The sequence below is a fragment of the Pelodiscus sinensis genome, chromosome 10 (assembly GCF_052426305.1).
Source record: "Pelodiscus sinensis isolate ZL-2025 chromosome 10, ASM5242630v1, whole genome shotgun sequence".
Classification (NCBI taxonomy): Eukaryota; Metazoa; Chordata; order Testudines; family Trionychidae; genus Pelodiscus; species Pelodiscus sinensis.
The window spans coordinates 11,149,923-11,168,798 of record NC_143061.1 but is presented as its reverse complement, the minus strand read 5'-3'; the positions used below and the strand labels follow the sequence as shown (position 1 = coordinate 11,168,798).

Genomic DNA, 18,876 nt, shown 5'->3' with positions numbered 1-18,876 from the left:
GCCTAGTGACTGTTTGACAGACAGAACTTTACCAGGCTATGAGAGATGCTGTCATTTGTCAGTGGTTCCCAAATGTTTTATGAAGGTGACCCATTTTTTCTTTATTTTTAAAATTTTTAAAATTTTTTGTGACCCACCGTTACATAGATGCATCCTCCATCCTGGCATTGAAACCTAATCCTTGCCTGATCTGGTGGGGCAGCCTTGGTGTAAGGGAGGCTGGAGAGAAAGACTGCCCCACACTCGCCATGCTATGACAGTTCATGTCCTTTGGGGCTGAGCCCTACTCCCTGTTCCTGGCATGCCAAATTGTAGCACCACTCAGGTTTGGCCCAGCTGCCCTTCTGTCAGTTGGAAATGCCCAGAGCAATGAGCCGGGCCCAGCCCCATCGCACAGAAACTTTCACTGTGGGGTGAGTGTGAGGATAGATTTACTATCCAGATTTCCCCTACACCATGGCATTCTCTCTGCTTCAAGGCAGAATCAGGCACTGCTCAACTCCCCGAGCAGTGTACTAGGACTCATCTAAAAATCTGTGGAAAAAATTAACTTATAATTGACATACTTATTACATTATGTCCAAAATGTTTGACTGAACACTATCAATGTTGCCTCTTTGAGGAAATAATATTATGACTCGCCATAAACATAGCATTAATGAGTACCGAGACACCAGAGCTGGAAATATTTTCTCGGGAAATCAAGTGTTTTACCATAACAGCTCTTTTGATGGCGCTCTAGATGATGAAGATTTTCGTTCTGTAGCTGAAAGACCTTTGCTGTTCCTCTCTCCATGAAACTTCACTTCATCCCATTTCTCGAGCTGTGTCTGAATATTTACTGAGGGGAAAAAAGAGAATCTTTTAAGGAATCTAACTCAGAAAACATTCTGTCTGAAGCTCCATATACAGGTGCCGAGGAAATTGCTCCTCTAAATCTGTGTTTCTATGATGATTGGAAAGCATATTTCTAGATGGGGCCCAATCCTCATGAATTTTAGGGCAGTTGAAATTCCTGGGAAAACTGACATATTTGAGAACCAGCAGTGAGTTACCTAAATCCTAATTTTCAGTCACTAAAATTTTAAGATACTTGTACCGGAAATGAGTGAGACTGTGAATTCAGTTATTTCAATGTAAATTATATAAATTGCTGAGAGTGTGGCAGCTTCTTCATTGTTTTGGTTATTTTTAACCTATAGTTTTATTTGGGCCAGATTTTGAAAATCAAGCCTCTCTTTTAGCATCTGTAGTTTATGGGTATAAATGGTTATGGAGGCAATTAAATCATTTAGTCACATGTCTGAATTGATTTTCATGTTTATTAAGGTCTCCAGACATCCGGATAACAAAATAATCTTCTCTAGACATATTGCAGAGGCACTAAATAAAAAAAATAAGATTGGAGATTGAGGGCCTCTTGAACATCAGAGTCTTTAACAGATTTATCCTGATGGAAAGAAATGCTGTTATCTTCAGACAGATCACATTTCCCTTGTCAATTTCTCTCTTGCAGTTGGAAATGATTCAGGTTTAGGACAGTTTAGAAGGAAATAAACTGAATTTAACTTCACAAAATCCGTATCCTGCCAAATGTTATCCAGTGACGAGGTTTTGATAATCTGTATGAACACTGTGCTTGAGCCAAGAATGGAACTCTGACTTTCCACTGCTTTTCAGCGGCTGATGTATGTAGGCAAAGCAGTATGTTACAAGTACAGTATGCATTTGCGATATCTGTTGATTTAGAAAGGAAGGTCTAAAATGAATCTGACTGGTTTGAGAGTTGTGTCTTGCTTTTACTTCTAATAATACTCCCTTGTGATGACTTCATTGTTTTTTAATGAGGATTTTGTTGGAACTTCATTCATTTTCAAAACCTTTCTCAGAGCATTCAGTAGTCCAGGATGGACACTTATGGTTCCTCATTTGCACATACGTTGACGCATTAGTAGTTGTGCCTTATATTACCCAGCATAGCACAGGTATGTTAGATGATATTTTTAAAAGACGCTGCTATCTTCCTATTCTTTACCTGTATTTAATATTTATAGCTCCAGTCCTTCATCTCAAACCCTTTGCTGTTTAATGTATACTAGTCTTTCTGTACATAATTCTGGGAGACAACACCTAGAATACTGCATTCAGTTTTCAGCAACTAATTACTGGAAAACAAGAGGGAGAGATTTTAAAAAAAATCTGTTAGTCTGTGTTAATTAGGCACCTATCAATAAGAGAAGGCACCTAACTCATTCAGGTGCTTTTGAAGATCCCACTCAGAGACAATCTGGAAGGAGTTTTAAGAAAGTTGCCTCCCAGTGATTTTAAGTTCTGAGAGTCCTCTTCACAAGAAGCACCACACATCGTTTGTAAATTATTGGTTTACATTTAATTAAAACTTGGCATTTTTAAGCCTCTTTCTAGTAGCTGCCATCTTGGTGATTAAAAGCTAAGGTGAAATGGTTAGTGAGAGATGACATGCCAGAGATCATAAACATTCAAATCAGCCCCGCTTGGAAATGTATTATCCCAATGGCTGTCTGCTCAACACTGCAGATTGAGTTTGTGGACAGGGCCCAGCCACTAAGGATGCATTTACACTGCACCTGTAGCTCAAAATAAGCTACGCAATTTGAGCTACACAAATTGCGTAGCTCGGGGGTTCTCAAACTTTGTGATACCACAACCCCCCTTTAAGTCACTCGCAACCCCCAAGGGGGGTCGGGGCCCAGGGCCCAGTCTGAGAAACGTGGGCATAGCTTATTTCGAGTCCATTTCAAAATAGCTTATTTCAAAATTTGGCTCTGTCTTCACATCACTTATTTTGAAATAAATTGTCTCTAGTATCCCGAAATAGCGCTGCAGTATAGACGTAACTTAATTGATAAGTGCTCAAATCACAAGATCCTCACAACTGACACTGAGCGGATGTCTGTACTGCAGTGTTAAACCTGCAGCTGGCTTGTGTCAGCTAACTTAGTCTTGTGGAGCTCAGGCTGCATAACTGCAGTGTAGGCATTGGGCTAGGACCATGTATGGCAAGAGGGTATCAGTTTAAGCTGCATCCTCAGCCTCCATGTCTACATCTCAGTTAAATTCCCCCCTTATCTTGAGCCCCATTAGCCGGAGTCATCTGGTATGGGCCAGCCTTGGGTGTCTGATGGCAGTGTAAATATCAGGCAGGAGTAGGATCAGCAGCAGCCCTCTGTGCCACCCAGCCCATCCTGTGCGGGGCTCTAGCAGTGATCTACAGGGCCTAGGGCTCTGGTCATTGCTGTTGCTATGGTAGCAGCGCTCAGGGCCCTTTTAAATCACTAGGCCCCGGGACAGCTGGTCCCTTTGCGCCCCCTCCATTGCTAGCCCTGGACATACCTGAATGGCATCTTGGAAAAAGAAAGATTGGTGTGTGGTTGTGTGTGATTTTTTTTTTTTTTTTTTTGCATTTAACAGCACCCCTTCGTTATAAAAATACTTTTCTCTCTTACCAAAGTATGGGCACTAGGCTTCTCCATTGCCCTGCACCCTGTGTAAGCATTTTCACACCAGAGCACATTGAGAGTACATATATAGAACATAAGAACGGCCGTATTGGGTCAGACCAAAGGTCCATCTAGCCCAGTATCCTGTCTGCCGACAGTGGCCAGTATCAGGTGCCCCAGAGAGGGTGGACCGAAGACAATGATCAAGCGATTTGTCTCCTGCCATCCCTCTCCAGCCTCTGACAAACAGAGGCCAAGGACACCATTTTATCCCCTGGCTAATAGCCTTTTATGGACCTAACCTCCATGAAATTATCTAGCTTCTCTTTAAACTCTGTTATAGTCCTAGCCTTCACAGCCTCCTCTGGCTGTGTAGAATGTAGAGTAAAATGGATATAATCTGCTCCTAAATCACAATTTACTTGCACTGTGTAGGGGTGTAAATGTCCACAGAAGGGACATGGCAATGGAGAAGATGGCCCTGTGTGCTATTTTCTGATAGCAGCAAGGAGGAATTAGTAAAATTACACCTGGCTGAGTGGCACTGATGAAATAACCAGCTCTTACCTAAGTCTAATGATGACTTCTCTGGAGCTCTCACAGTCTGGACCTTCTGCTCAGAATCCATTTGTATAAGGTCTGAGTTGTCTGTCTTCTTTCTGTGGGTTAAAGCCTTTAAGTTTTCACCTCTTGATGCATTCTCAGGCTTCTTGGTCTTGCTTTGGGTTTGTAAGACAGGTTCACTCAGATCCAAGAGATCCAGACCAGTTGATAATACTATCAGAGATGCAAAATGTTAGAACTCTGTTGTTTGTGCTCGGTTTTAATTTATCTGAATTTGTTTTAATTGACTAATGCAAATTTGAGTTAAATTAAACACTTTTTGCATTTGACTGCAGTAGATGTTACAAGATTATTGGGTTAGAACTATGATTAAGATTCTGAAAAGGGATTAGTAATTTTCTTTGGGTGACTCTGCTTTCTGGGTGCTAGTCCTGAGTAATCTATGAAAGGGCCTGATTTTCAGAAAGGGCTGAGAAGACTCTGAAAACGAGACCCTTTCAAAGTGTCCCAAGTTGGCAGCAGAAATCACTAGTCATTTTTGAAAGTTTAGTCCAGAGTTTCTAATTTGATCTGGTTGTCCCAGTATTATACAGCTCAGCTCTGAAAGAAGATTACAACCAGTCTCACCAATTATAAAGTACAGAAAGCAGTTAAAACCCGTCTGAGTACCAGCTGCTTATGACATTACTACCGTATTGTGCTCTTACTTGGGAGAAGATTGTAAACTGTGAATCAGCTTTAGCTTTACTTTATAGTTTGCGATCCTTTTGTGTTCCCAGGTAGATTTTCAAAGCTGCATGTAAGGAGTTCACTAAATGACTTCCACTGATTCCAGCTAACTGCTTTGAAAACATTCCTTTCACGATCCTCCCAGTGAAAAATAACACTCTGAGACAATCCGTGAGACAATCCATGCTTGCCCTACTCAGGCAACTCATCCTGCAAAGTTTTGGGGACTGTTCATATGGGTAAGCCAAGGAGGGGTTGGCTGGCCCTGCATAGTTAGCATTAGAGGGAGGATATTTCAAAGCCATCTAGGAGATTTAGATACTTAGTTCCCACTAAATTTAAGAATAGTGTGGCATACAAATCCTTTAGATACCTCTGAAAATATCAGTCTAAAATGTGCTGAGTAATTAGTTTTTGGACAATCCAAGTAATTTACACTAAGCTAAACTGCTAATGATCTTATTAAAGAGCCACTGTCAACATAAAAATCTTATTTGTCTGAAATATTTTACCTATTTATTCACACAAATAACATATAACATTATTTAACAGGCATTAAGGAAAGCATATTTTTCTCTTTTTTCCTTTTTTTAAGTTTGCATTTTTGGCAGCAGTCTATACTCAGTTGCACAATTTTGCCTGTGGAGTTCGTCAAATTTCATTGTTGTTTATATGGATCTTCCACATAATGAAGGACGGAGTTTTATTTGCAAAAATAGGCAAATTTGACTGTAAAGCAAGAAAAGTGGCAGGGATATTTTGGGGCAGGCATAGCACTTACAATTTAATTTAAGAATTCATTTAAAAATAATGCTACCCCTTTAACTACCTGAAGTACCTATATTCATTACTCTAACCTATTTGTGCTAAAAGAAGAACAGTTATTCAGTTTCATTTAATTTAATGTTCCATTTTCCTATTGAAAGCTTCATATTGCTTTGGTGATTAGAAGTAATTAGAAGTAGAAATAATCCCCACTTCCAATAAAAGGGTTAGTGATTCTAACAGTTTGAGTTGGTATTATTTTTAATCTCATTTCACTGAAATCTTGAAGCTGCTAATTTTTCTGTATTGTCCTGCAATTTAACTCTTTTTAAAAAACCTGTATTTATCAATTCAGCAGTTCCATACCTAATAACTGCCATCAGTGCAAAAAGAAATACAAGAATTCCTCTGTTTTCAGTAGATTAATGGAAAGGGACAGCCTTATAGATCATTAAAAAAATGAGGCTATGTCTACACTGCAAGGTTTTTGCGCAAAAACCTGCTGAGTGTCCACACCTCAAATGCGCTTTTGCTCAAGTAAATCAGCAGTAAAACAGCAGAACAGAGGGCTTTTGCTGATGTAGGTAAACCTCCTTCTACGAGGCATAACTCCCTTTTGTGCTACAGCTATTGTGCAAGAAGGGAAATTTAGATGCTCCAAAGGGAAAAAGCACAAGTGCTCTGATGGCCATTCTGTGAACGGTCATCAGAGCTGTCTTGCACAAGAGCATCCATGCAGTATGGATGCTCTCCTGTGCAAAAAGCACATCACTTTTGTAATGTGCTTTGAGGTGTGGACGTGCTCTTGTGCAAGAAGTTTTTGCACAAAAACTCTTGTGGAAAAGGCTTCTTGTGCAAGAAGCCTGCAGTGTAGAAATAGCCCACGAGATTATGTGAAAGCAGTCCAATATTTTCAAAACGGTCTCAAAATATCATCTGAAATTATAATTAAGGACTATGTATTACATATTAAGCATCCTTTTGTCGTCTTAGATGTACAAGGATAAGCAGATACATTTCAGATTTCCAAAAGCCCATATGCTAAACTGACTGCATTCAAGGTAAACAGTTTTAATCCTCTAACTGCATATAACAAACTCCAAGGTGAAAGGAGGAAAGAAAGAAACAATTTCCCAGATGTTCGAAAGCATGGGTTGATAACTGAAGACACTTATAGTTCCTAATATTGTAGGTGCAGGTCAGGTTTGTAGGGTTTTCTTTAGTGCTGTTGACCAAGGTTTATTTTGTTACATCTGTAAGTTATCTGTACATTTTAGACGTTCTTTGTTGGTTTTGGCACATTTGTGGAAGGCAGCTCATATTAGATCAATCTCCCATTTTTTATGAAATATTGATTAATTTATAGTCACTACCATAGCATTCATCACCATGGTTTTCTACTACATCGGACAGGGAAACTTGGCTCTTCCTATTCATATGTAAGAAGGGTCTGAATCAATGCTTCCATTTCAGCCAGCTGGAATGGGAAAGAAATCCTCGGTGTGTTTATGTAAATACAGTTTCCCCTGCTTCACTTAGATATGTTAGGTATTTGGCTGTTCCAATGGTGTTTTACTCATTGCGATGAGGTGTTAGGTCACAAATTGTGTTAATACTAATTGCAATGTCTGAAATTATTAGGAGAATACAAAAGAAGAAAGTCTGTGCTTAACCTGGCACAACGGAGAGAAACATTCTCGGTTTAAAGAATGAGATTCTGGATGTGCGCATGTAAATACCATTCACTCATTTTGTTTAGGCCTGCTAGATATTCAACTGTTACAATGGGCAAAACACCATTCTAACAATTTTGGTTTTTGTGGGGTCACAAATTGTGTTAACACTAAATGTAGGAATTGAGATATGATCACTAATGCTTGAAATTATTGTGGGAATGCAGAAAAGTCAGACTGTGTTTAATTCAGCTCAAAGAAGAGAGACTGTCAGTGTAAAGCACTTCGGATGGACACAGGTTCCCTTGGCAAAGCTCTGTGAAGTGAGAGAGACTCTGAATCAGCAGACTGCATGTCCTCCAGGCAGGAGCTGTAAAACTGGTTCAACTTGTTTCTCCCCCCTGTTCTAATGATAGAACTAGAACAGACTCCGTAAGGAGAATCTTTTATTATTTTATATTTACTCCAGTGGATGCTGGACTCTCTTGTGGCCGGATTGTGCTTTGAGCCAAGAACTGAAATCACTAGGTTTGGCCCAAAGCCAAACCCACCACAAGCCAGAGAAGATGCGATGAGCAGAGGCAGCATGATGAGCAGCCAGCAGAGTGGCGATGGAGAGGCGCAATGAGCGGCCAGCAGAGTGTCAGCAGCAAGGGTCGACAAATGGCCAGCAAAGCGGCAGCAGAGCGCATTGAGTTGGTGGATGGCGAGTGACCAGCAGTGTGAGCAAGATACCTCTTTACCTTCTGCCTCTCAGAATGGGAGGTGAACTCTGAAGATGCACCTCTGAACTCTGGGTCTGCTCTGACCAAGGGCAGCAACTGGTGAGTGGGGTGCATAGAAGGGGACATTTACATTGCTGGACTTGAGAGGAAAAGGACATTGCCCAACCTACTTGGGGTAGAACTGTTACTCATGATTTTGGTTATGAACTCTGTGATGTTTTCCCGAATTAACGCCACGTTACTTTTCTCCCCTTTTATTAAAGATTTCTTTTCTATACTCAAGACTTCATGCTTGCGAGTGAGGAAGCATTGCCTCTCAGAGGGGAACCAGGGGTGTTGTGTGAATTTCCCAGTTTACTAGGTGGAGGCTCGACTTAGTTCTGTGTTGGATGGATGGAGAGGAATCCCTAGATATTAAACCCGGCTCTGGCTGCCGCTGGTGCTACCTGATAGAAGGGTTACGCATAAAATACATTGCAAAATTACTGTGCTGAAACCTTGGGTGAGGCTTCTGCCTTTCAGTTAATTGCATTTGGTTTATTTAGTAATGATATTCATATAAGCATGGACTTAGATTTGGCTAATATTTTCTTGAGCATGTGTAAGAAAGAAGTGAAGGTATGCTGGGAATTCAGCATAAATGATGTATAGTTATCTTCAATATTTTCAAAGGTATTACAAAGACATCAGCAATACTTCAGCTGAAATCCCTTCCTATTATGCAGAATCTCCTGCAATATATTGGGCTTGGAAGAGTTCATACAGCCCATCAGCACACATTGTAGCATAGCCTTTTTTGATGACACCAAGGGTATGTAGTCTTAACCAGTGACTTAGGAAGGATTCTTTGTCATTTATTATGTTTGTACCTACCATAGTAGAGCCCAACCTGGTTGTGTCCTCTAGATGCTAGCATTTTAAATAATTATCATGCCTTAATCCTGAATGTCGTTACTTTTGATGGCGTAGTTTCAGACTCAGCATTATTTCAGCAACCTTTACAATTCAGTTTTCCAAAGCGCAGGATGAAGTCTTCGGTGATTGTTTTTTTTTTTCATCTTTTAAGTCTTGATCAGGGAATTCATTTCTGACTTTGGAATTCTAAAAGTGTTTGGGGTATGATGTGATCAATATCATAACTGAGCAGGGAAGTACCAACAAGGGAAGGTGGAAGATAATGAAAACAAGAAATATCCTGGAAGAGGCCACATGTCCATTGCTGGTGACTTGTTGAAAGAATCTGACATGATGAAATAGGAGGTGTAGCTCTGAAGTGGCCTTCTTTCATGGTGCATTATTGTAATATCATTGCCAGTCCTGCTTATAGGGAGCATTTTTTCCCTTCACAGCTGTTAAAATATAGTCAGGCAAACTGTCAGCCCAGCTAGCATATAAATACATGTACAGATGTGTGCCTAATTTGTAAGCATAATTGCCTTCACTGCATTTGAAAATTAGGTTACTACAAACACAAATATATCAGTTACCCGGCTGGGCATACAAAGTAGTATTGTGTACACAAATTCTATGCATGTTTCAGGTTGCAACTGGCAAGTACCATCCAGCTGAAACTTTTTCAATGTGCAGAATTAATTCATAAATAGTAGCCAAAGCAAAATGTATAAGCACAAATTAGCATTCTCCACTTGGCTATTCAATGGCTTGTAACAAGACATGCTGTTTTATAAAATATGGTAGTGGTGTTGACTACATTGTCCCTCAGATAAATTTATTTTGGTTAGCCTTTATACAATGCAAGTGGCTTATTACCTCTGACCATGCCACAGAATAGCAACACCAAAATCTCAAAAGCCTATCCTGCCAGACAGTATACTTTTCTCCATTTTGAGTGCTTTCAGGATTACCTTGTCATTTTTATTACTTGCCTTATCTTATTGAAACACAAGACAAATAAGAAATGTACTACATTCTTTCAATAGCAAAGCTCCAGAGCTCAGCTCTAAGTTTTCTGCTATTTTCCCAGTGGGAAGAGGATAACATTTTAGTATTTCTCATGCCACCCCTCCCAAGTGCTCAAAGTCTATAAGTAATAAAGAATTAGTGGCAGGAAGGCGAGTGTGATTTTGAGAAGCAGAAATGGAGTAATATTTGGCTCATGCTTTTCATCAAGCAACTTTATACCTAAAGCTCCACTGTGGCCAATAAAGTAGGGAAGTAAAATAGCATTCTTGCATTTAGTGCAAATGCTGGGGTGGGGTAAAGGGCGGACTTATACAAGAAGAGATTTCAATGATAATTAGCTTTCCAAATGAATTTAACAGCAGTAGCACAGGTATTAGGCAGAATACTATCCACCAGAAATTTTGCCACAATTTAGACAAAGATGAATATTTTTTGTTATTAACTGAAATTTACTCCAGCAGAGCATAGTTGGTGGCCTCCAGCTAAGCATGAACTGCTACAGCTCAAAGTAGGGCTGTAACAGACTCATATCTTTGATAGATCAGGCACAGACAGGGACCTGTAACACATACTCACTAATGGGGTTACAAAAGTGCTCTGGGTTTGCGAAGAATCTTACTTCACAACTGGAATGACCATATTCATTACAAAAGCCTTCAAGACTTCATTATAGATTAAATGAACTTTGTAGAAGTAAGATAATATCTAGACAAAGCCCGGGGCCATTACTTAAGCCTTTATCAAAAACCATCAACTCTAAATTAAGGAAGTTTGGAAAAAACAAGAACTAGATTACTCCTGGGGGCATTTTGCATGGAAAAAGTAAAAATTATGCACCAAAATTACAAAGTCTGTGCACAGTATTCTAAAATTCTGCAAATGCTGTCAAAATAACACTACATGATCATGCAGTTTAAATTATTTTGTTAATATATTTCAAAATACCTGTCAGCAAATATGTCTGTAATAATACAGACTCCCACAAAAATTCCTGAGTAGAGAGTCGAAGAAACCCTTATGACAACTCAGTTCCTGATTTTCTGCTCCCATCACACCCCAGGCTCAGCCAGGGGGCAAATACCTACAACCAGTGTTCCCTCTAAGCTGGGGGGCAGCACAGCTTCAGAGGTGATTAATCAACCCGACCCCCCTCCCCCCCCGTCAGTCAGCTAGCTCCCTACAGTGAGCCCTGAGCCTCTGACTGGGCGGGGCTGATTAGTCACCTGTGATGTTGTGCTGCCATGCAGCTTAGAGGGAACACTGCCCACAACCCTTCCTTCGCAGAGTCTATCTTTAGGGGGCCCCCTCCAGCCAATACACCTGAATTCCATCCTTCCCAGAGCCCAGCGGTCAGACCTCCCCCCCCACCTTGCCTGGACTCCCATTCTCCTCTCTCCTCCCCCCAACCCCTAGAGCCCAGGGTTCCAAAAGGAGAAACAGCCTGATGCTCAGTCAGAGGCTTGCAGTGTTTTCTGCACACTGCCCTCTCCTTCCTTCAGGGCATACTGGGAACTGCAGCTGCCAGCCTGGCAGTGCCAGGAACCATCTAGCTCCCTCTCCCACTTCCCAGCACTGTCTATTTGCAAGCTGGGTTCTGCTGAGTCCAGTAGCTACATTAGAATGGCCATAACTGGGTCAGACCAAAGGGTCTCTATAGCCCAGTATCCTGGCTTTTGACAGTGGCCAATGCCTGGTACCCCAGAGGGAATGAACAGAACAGGGAATCATCAAGTGATCCTGCTCCATCGCCATTCCAAGCTTCTGACAAACAGAAGCTAGTGATGCCATTTCTACCCATCCCAGCTAATAAACACTGAAGCACCTATCCTCCATGAATGGATCTATCCTCCACTGCAGCCCACTTCTGTGGGGGAAAGGAAATTCTACGTGTACAATGTTCATTTCTGAAAAATTCTGCATTGTGTGGTGGTGTAGAGTTCCCCCGGGAGCACTAGATGTAACCCAAACATGGTTACATTTTTGCAAAACAACATTGAGGCCGAGGAATTACCAAACCAAAACCACTTTCCCAATGGACTAAAATCAGAACCACTTATCTCAGCCCTCTGAACCTTTGGTATAATTTAAGACCTGAATCTGAACAACCCAATGTTTAAGTTTTGATTTTGTAAAACCAAAGCCTAATCAACAAAGTTTTGCAACTCCCAGATTAGTCCATTTGTAACGTACTATCAACTCAGTTTTGTAAATATATCAATGTATCTTGTTTGATTTAAGAATAAGAAACAAATATGTTACCATAAATATAGCATAATTAAGAAAAAATGAAAAATATTTCTCTTCCATTAAAGTGGGATGATAACGAAAATTAATTACCAGCTGTATTTGATGTTACTGGCCTTGCAATGGCTTCTGGTTTAGTTTCACAGAGAAAGTCATCAATGGAGGGGCTCAGGAGGGGTCTGCTTTCTTGTTGCTCATTCACTAGCTGGCAACAGAAAAACACAAAGGTCAAAGAACTTTGTTGAGATGCAGAATCTAAAGAAATAAAAATGCATCCTTACACCAGAATGTGAACAATTTCTACTTATGGGAGAAAAGAGAGACTCGAGTGATTGTCACCATTTTCTAAGGTCCATGCGCTTTGGGTTTGAACATATACTTTTAATTACTGAATGTCTTAAAATTATGCTCAAATTTAATAAGCTTTATGGCAGTAAAGTACCAAGATGATTCTTATATAGCAATTGTTTACATGCTAGTGACTATGGGCCAAATGAGTGAATGCCTAGTGGCATGAATGAATGAATTTCACTTTTTATATCATCTGGATGGGAATGACCAGTAAATGTTGACCGTTGGTGGTGTATGGGGGGGGGCATCCTTTTCCCACTAATAACTCACTCATGCAGAACTTTAACATGATTTATATTAGAAAATATGCATTACTGTATTCAATATAACCTGTTACATGAGACACTTTTGTGAAATGCAAGAACATATGAATGACATAGGGCAAACTGTTTATTAATCTTTTGAATTGGTTTTTGGCTGTGTAGGGTTTAAATCTACTTTGGGTTTTGAACTATTCAGTGCTGTAATTTTTACAGCATTAGTTTGGTGTTTTTTAAGGGAGATTCAATTCAGATTTTCTGCTTGCCAAAGATCAACCTGGGCTACAGCAAAAATTGGGGATAAAAGAATTCAGTTATTGCCCCAGAGCTGCAATTGACTCTTTGCTGTTCTTTTTGCGGCATCATGGCATCTGCAGAAACAACTGGATGCCCTTTTGTTGGTATGCATTCACTTTATTTTATCGTTAAGAATGTTTTCTCCTCTGCTCTTTTTATCTCAGTCTCTTTCTTCCCCATTTTCATCCTCCCCTTTTGCTCTCCCCTTTTTCTATTCTCCCTTTTCCAAATTTTTTATTAAGTGGCACATGAACCCCACAACACTTTGAACATGAGTTGAACTTTCAAGCCCAGGATGTTTGAATGGTTTTGAATTGGCTCAAAGGCATTTTCTCATCCCTGTATGACCTCTGTCAACAGCCATCTTAAGAGTTAGTGTCTATTAAATAATGTATAAAATACACTCTGATGTGCGTCAGCACGTACCCAGGACAACAGAATCTCAAATTATTGAGGGCAGCAGAACTGCTCAGTTTCACTGTTCTTATAAGGTTTGATTCTACACCCCTAGCATGCTCAGCAGCTTGCAAGACAAAGTACTTCATACAGTGACAAACTGGAGATGGAGAAATATGCGGAGGAGCATGTCCATTTTTGTGAAGAGTCAAATTTTCCAAGTGGCCCTTATGTGAGCATGTATGTTTGGCATGTGCACCCACTGATATGATCAGCATCCTACATTTGTGCACTCTAGGTAGACTTTCACAAGCACAGGAGTTGGTGAGATGAGTGCTCAATTTGTGTGTGCCAATGGATGCATGAGGAATTTTAGAAGCTGGTTTGAAAATTTGGCAATAGCATAGATTCCCATGCACACGAATCCTGGTACCTATATAGTCAAACTATAAGTGCACCTTACAAGAGACTTAATCACTGCTTTTCATCAGTGTTTTCCATTGAGTATATAATTTGGAATTTAGGGATTACAGTGTAATGGCACATTCAGCCCTTTTGATGCACGTATAGTAATTTGGTAATTTTAGTGAATGCCTGCATTTGATCTATAAACTGCATTTATTGCAGATGCAGGGGTCTTTAGTGGTGGATCCGTCAGCACTCATAGATTTGAGAGCTAAATTTCCACCAAATATTGTTGGTGTGTCAGACATGTTGGTACTTAACATGTCTCTTTGTATTGTACGTTCCACTTGTAATTTTAAGTTTCAGTAGGTATTATATGATTCTACTCATTTTAGTGGGAGGGGTAAATCAGTTGGATTCTTAGGTGATGTTTGTCCAAACTAACATTAGTATTTTCAGGCTCTCCTTCTTTGTAATGATCTAAAAGAATTCATCTCTCATGATCATCAAGTAGGCCTTTATCCTTTTTTCCATCTTGCATTTAAGGATTCCATTGTAGGATCATGCATCAGCAAGAACTCTTCTTCCAGGATTTTGCAATGTTGAAGATATATGTCCTGATGAAGAAAAGCTCACCCAGCAGGTTGTCAAAGCTTCTGAGTCAGTGGGATCTTCCAAGGTGTGTTTGTGACATGCTAGAGTTCTTAGAAAACTCCTATAGAATTTGATAGGAATGAAACTCTAGATTTCTTTAAAAAAACGATAGGATTTAATAGCAAATGCTAATATTTCTGTAACTTTTTAACTATCGCATAGAATAGGATCAGTTTAAAATATGATTACAGTCTCTGGAACTTTACCTTACAGGGATATATGGAAGGTAAAGGAAGGATGGGGATATTGAGGGTCATGGGAATGGAGAGAGTCAGGATTGTCAGTTGAGGTGGGGCGGATCTGCTAGTCTATTGGAGGAGCATAGGTTAACAGAAGAGCAGGTCAAGTCTGAGGAGTTGTGAAGGGAGGATGGCAGTAGAAATTTGGGGAAGCGATTATGTCAGTGTTGGGGAGAAGAGGGAGGATTCGAGTCTGAATGGATCTGAATCTCTCATATGGCTTCAGGTGTGGTTTGGAGATGATAAAAGATGGGAGATTTGGGGGTTTTCCCCCATAGCTGTCTGGTTCCCACTCTCCAAGTCATTTCTTTTTTATGTTGTTCTGACCACAAACCAACTGTCATTCATGAGGATGATATTAGTGATGGAGGGGCAGCTCAGAAGCCCCTTGTTAAAATTCTGCCACCAAAATGCAGACTTAAGATTGTCTCCCCTACCATTGTCCTCTGAAATTTGTATGCTTCCAGCAAATGCAATTGATCTAACTCGGGGTGGGCAATAATTTTTGACCGGGGGGCGGGGAGGAAGGAAGACTCCAAGAATTTGGGAAGTGGCTGAGGGACGCACTCTTCCAAGATATTAATGGAGGAAGTGTGGGGTCTGGGATGGAGGTTGCATACAGAAGGGAGCTTGGGGTAAGGGATTGGGGTGCAGGAGGGAGTGTGGGGTCTGAGAGGGAGTTTGGGTGAAGGAGGTGGTTGTGACCCGGGGCAGTGGACTGGGGTACACGGGTTTGTGTTGCGACCTAAGACAGGAAGGGGTTGTGACCTAGAGCAGGGGATTGGATTGCTGGGATTTAGTATGTGAGGGTATTTCTACACTACCACCCTAGTTCGAACTAGGGTGGTTAATGTAGGCAACCGAAGTTGCAAATGAAGACTAGGATTTGAATTTCCCGGGCTTCATTTGCATATTGCCGGGCGCCGCCGTTTTTAAATGTCAGCTAGTTCAGACTCCGTGCCCGCGGCTACACGCGGCACGGACTAGGTAGTTCGGATTAGGCTTCCTATTCCGAACTACCGTTACTCCTCGTAGAACGAGGTGTACCGGTAGTTCGGAATAGGAAGCCTAATCCGAACTACCTAGTCCGAACTAGCGGACATTTAAAAATGGCAGCGCCTGGCAATATGCAAATGAAGCCCGGGAAATTCAAATCCTGGGCTTCATTTGCAACTTCGGTTGCCTAAATTAACCACCCTAGTTCAAACTAGGGTGGTAGTGTAGATATACCCTGACTTAGAGTAAGAGGGGATTGTGACTAAGGGTAGTGGGTTAGGGTACAGGAAGGAGTGCAGGGGTTTTGGTTGTGACCTAGGGAAGGGGATTGGGGTGCAGAAGTTTGAGTTGTGACCTAGGACATGAGGAGATAGTGATGTGGGACAGGTGATTGGAGTGCTGGATTTGAGAGGGGATAAGGGTGCAGGAGGGGGGTAAGGGTTTGGGTATGTGGAGGTGAGGGGCAGAGGGTTGGAGAAGGGAGAGGCTGGGGTGCTAGAGGCAGACTCTGGCCAGGAAACTTACCTGGGTAACTCCCAGCCAGCAGCCCAGCACATTTTTGAAGCAGCCTCCCTGCCTGCCCCGTCCCCTGCACAGGCTGCAGGGCCAAGTGCGTGTGTGAATAACTACAAGCTGGAAGGGGCTTGGTGCTTTGTGGCTGCTTCGTGGCTGCCTGTTGTTCAAACAGGCAGCTCCCATTGGTTGGTTTCTGGACAGAAACCGCCCAATGGAATTGTGCTCGGGGCAGGAGAGAGCCTGAAGCCTTCCCTCCACACACACGCCGCTGGTCTCACAATTTTGAAAGAGAAACTTCTGGCAGCTACTTGTCTGACTGGTGTGGGGGTGGGGTGAGGCGAGGCAAGCAAGGAGTCTGCCTGTGGTTCCCCACTGTTTCTGCAGGCTGGATCTAGGGGCTTAGAGGGGCAGATCTGTCCTACAGGCTGTATTTTGCCTAGGCCTGATCTAACTGTTTGCCAAGTAGTGTTGCCTCCCATCTAGCATTTTTATTTTGTTGGGAAAAACAAATCGGTCTTTCATCTTCTTGCCCTTTCCCTCTGAGATACATACACTAATTTCCTTAAGGGCTAAAATCTTATGGGAAGCTTCTTATAATAAAGGCTGCTCCTTTGATTAACCTTCAATGGAAAGGTCTGGGTTCAAAACAGTCTAGAGAACATAACCATGATACGTGTCTACTAATTCTTTCACCATAATAAACACAGAGTACATATGTTCTAGTAAAACAACATATCAGCAATACAGTAATGATTTTGCATTTGAGGAAGGTATTTCATGACACTTAAGGAATCCCATATGCTGACTCCTTTGCCTCAATAAACTGGTATGGGGTAGACATCTGACTATCCTGAGAAGTATACCATGCTGTTTGCTAACATCCCTCACTCACATTTTGATTATTTATTATGCATTCCATTACTGCCACAGGGTTGTGCCAAATTCAGCACTGGGTGTAACTCTGAAGTCAGTGGAAGTTGTTCAGGCATGAATTTGGCCCTGTTTTCTGAAACATTCGTATCCATAGTAAAGTATTAATGATAATTTATGGTTCTCCAGCAGCTTCTGAGGCTTCAGAATACTTTAATATATTAATGAACTAAGCCTCATACCATCATTGAAATAGAGGTAGAGAAGTATTGCCCCAACAGTGTAGATGAGAAAATTGAGGAAATGAGAAATTAAGTGAGTTGATCAAGGTCCTGCCACAAATTGTGGCAGCACAGGAAGTATAACCCAGAACTTCTGAATTCCATTCCTGTGCTTTAACAACTAGATAATGCACTCTTATTATACTGCAGTATTATAGGATAAAAGGGGATAGTATAATCCATTCCAGTATTATATATTTGCCAGTAATGCAAAAACTACATTTCTAGAGCAGTGTGTAATCATTAATTGATTTCCGAATCCCAGCCCAGCTAGTGGGTGCCACAAATTCAGTGTCTCTGACAGCTACATTTTGCTTTCCAAAATCTCATTTATTTGAAACATAGTCCTAATTGAAAGATATCTACAAATCTGTCTAGGTAAATACTTCCTTATTAACTTCACATTGGAGGAGGCTTGACAATAGCTCAAAATATCACTTCTAAACTGAAATGAATTTCATGCTCGTTTATCTGACTTGTATCAGACACTAGACTAGAAAAACTTATTTTTCCTCTTGCAAGAAATTATTTTCCCCCAAATGTGCTTTCTTTTATTATTTCACTCTCATAATCATGACTGAGGATGTGGATATTTATATTTTTGGAGAGAGATTGAGTGGTACAAATGTCTATCTGGAGGCAGATATAGCCCCTCTCATATACTATAATTTACTTATCTTTAGCTCTGATCTGAGATGAGATATTAGTCTTTCTAAAGAGAGTCTAGGTCCCTGATGTGGAGCTTTTGCCTTTTTCTGATCCATTATGGGCTAGCAACTGTATATGCTCCCATTCAGTATAAAGCTTATGCAGTTTCATAGCGCACACATGGAATCTGCAGGTCTCCATTTTATGTCATGCTATCATTCACCACATTCAGATACCCTTGCCAATCTTTCTATACTAACTGCCATACTTTCCAGCAAGACTTTGGCTTGTAGGGCTTGGAGAACTGCTGTGTTTTGTGCCATCATTCCCATCTGCAAGTACACACTAATATTTTATATAGCTACCAAGCACTTTTCTTGAATTCCCTGCTTTCCAATTTTCTATTACTAGTAATTGTTACTACGTGATAGTTCTTCCTGACTCTAGACCCTTTCACTCCCTGACTTCCTATACTTTTCCTTTTGATAATCTTCTTCACCCTTAACTTCAGCTTTACTCTCTCTGACCCAGGAGCACGTTGATGCCAATGGTAGAAGGCATGGGGTGCAGAGGATTACACAAGGATTCCTTGGGTCAGATATGTGAATATTATTTCACCAAAGAGTAGCATGTGAAGTCTCTACTGAGAGCCCGTAGTCATTGTAATCATTGCAAAATGTATATGCTGATAATATTTAAGGGTACGTCTAAGCTGTAGGCTAAAGTTGAGTTAAGATATGCAAATTCAGCTACGTTAATTGCGTAGCTAAAGTCGAAGTACCTAAACTCGACTTTTGGCACTGTCTACCCAGCAGGAAGTCGAAGGAAGAACATTCTTCCTTCGACTTCCCTTACTCCTCG

At 41.0% G+C, this 18,876-nt stretch overlaps 1 protein-coding gene across 1 annotated transcript in view; it reads right to left on the bottom strand.

Annotated features, from left to right (window-relative positions):
- Window positions 1–18,876, bottom strand: part of PEX5L (peroxisomal biogenesis factor 5 like) — a 77,082-nt gene that overhangs the window by 45,779 nt on the left and 12,427 nt on the right. The window contains exons 2-4 of the mRNA XM_075938036.2: window positions 12,196–12,307; window positions 4,047–4,256; window positions 715–841 (exon numbers count right to left, since the gene is read on the bottom strand). Of these exons, the coding sequence (XP_075794151.1) occupies window positions 715–841; window positions 4,047–4,256; window positions 12,196–12,307 (449 nt within the window). The remainder of the gene's footprint in view (window positions 1–714; window positions 842–4,046; window positions 4,257–12,195; window positions 12,308–18,876) is intronic.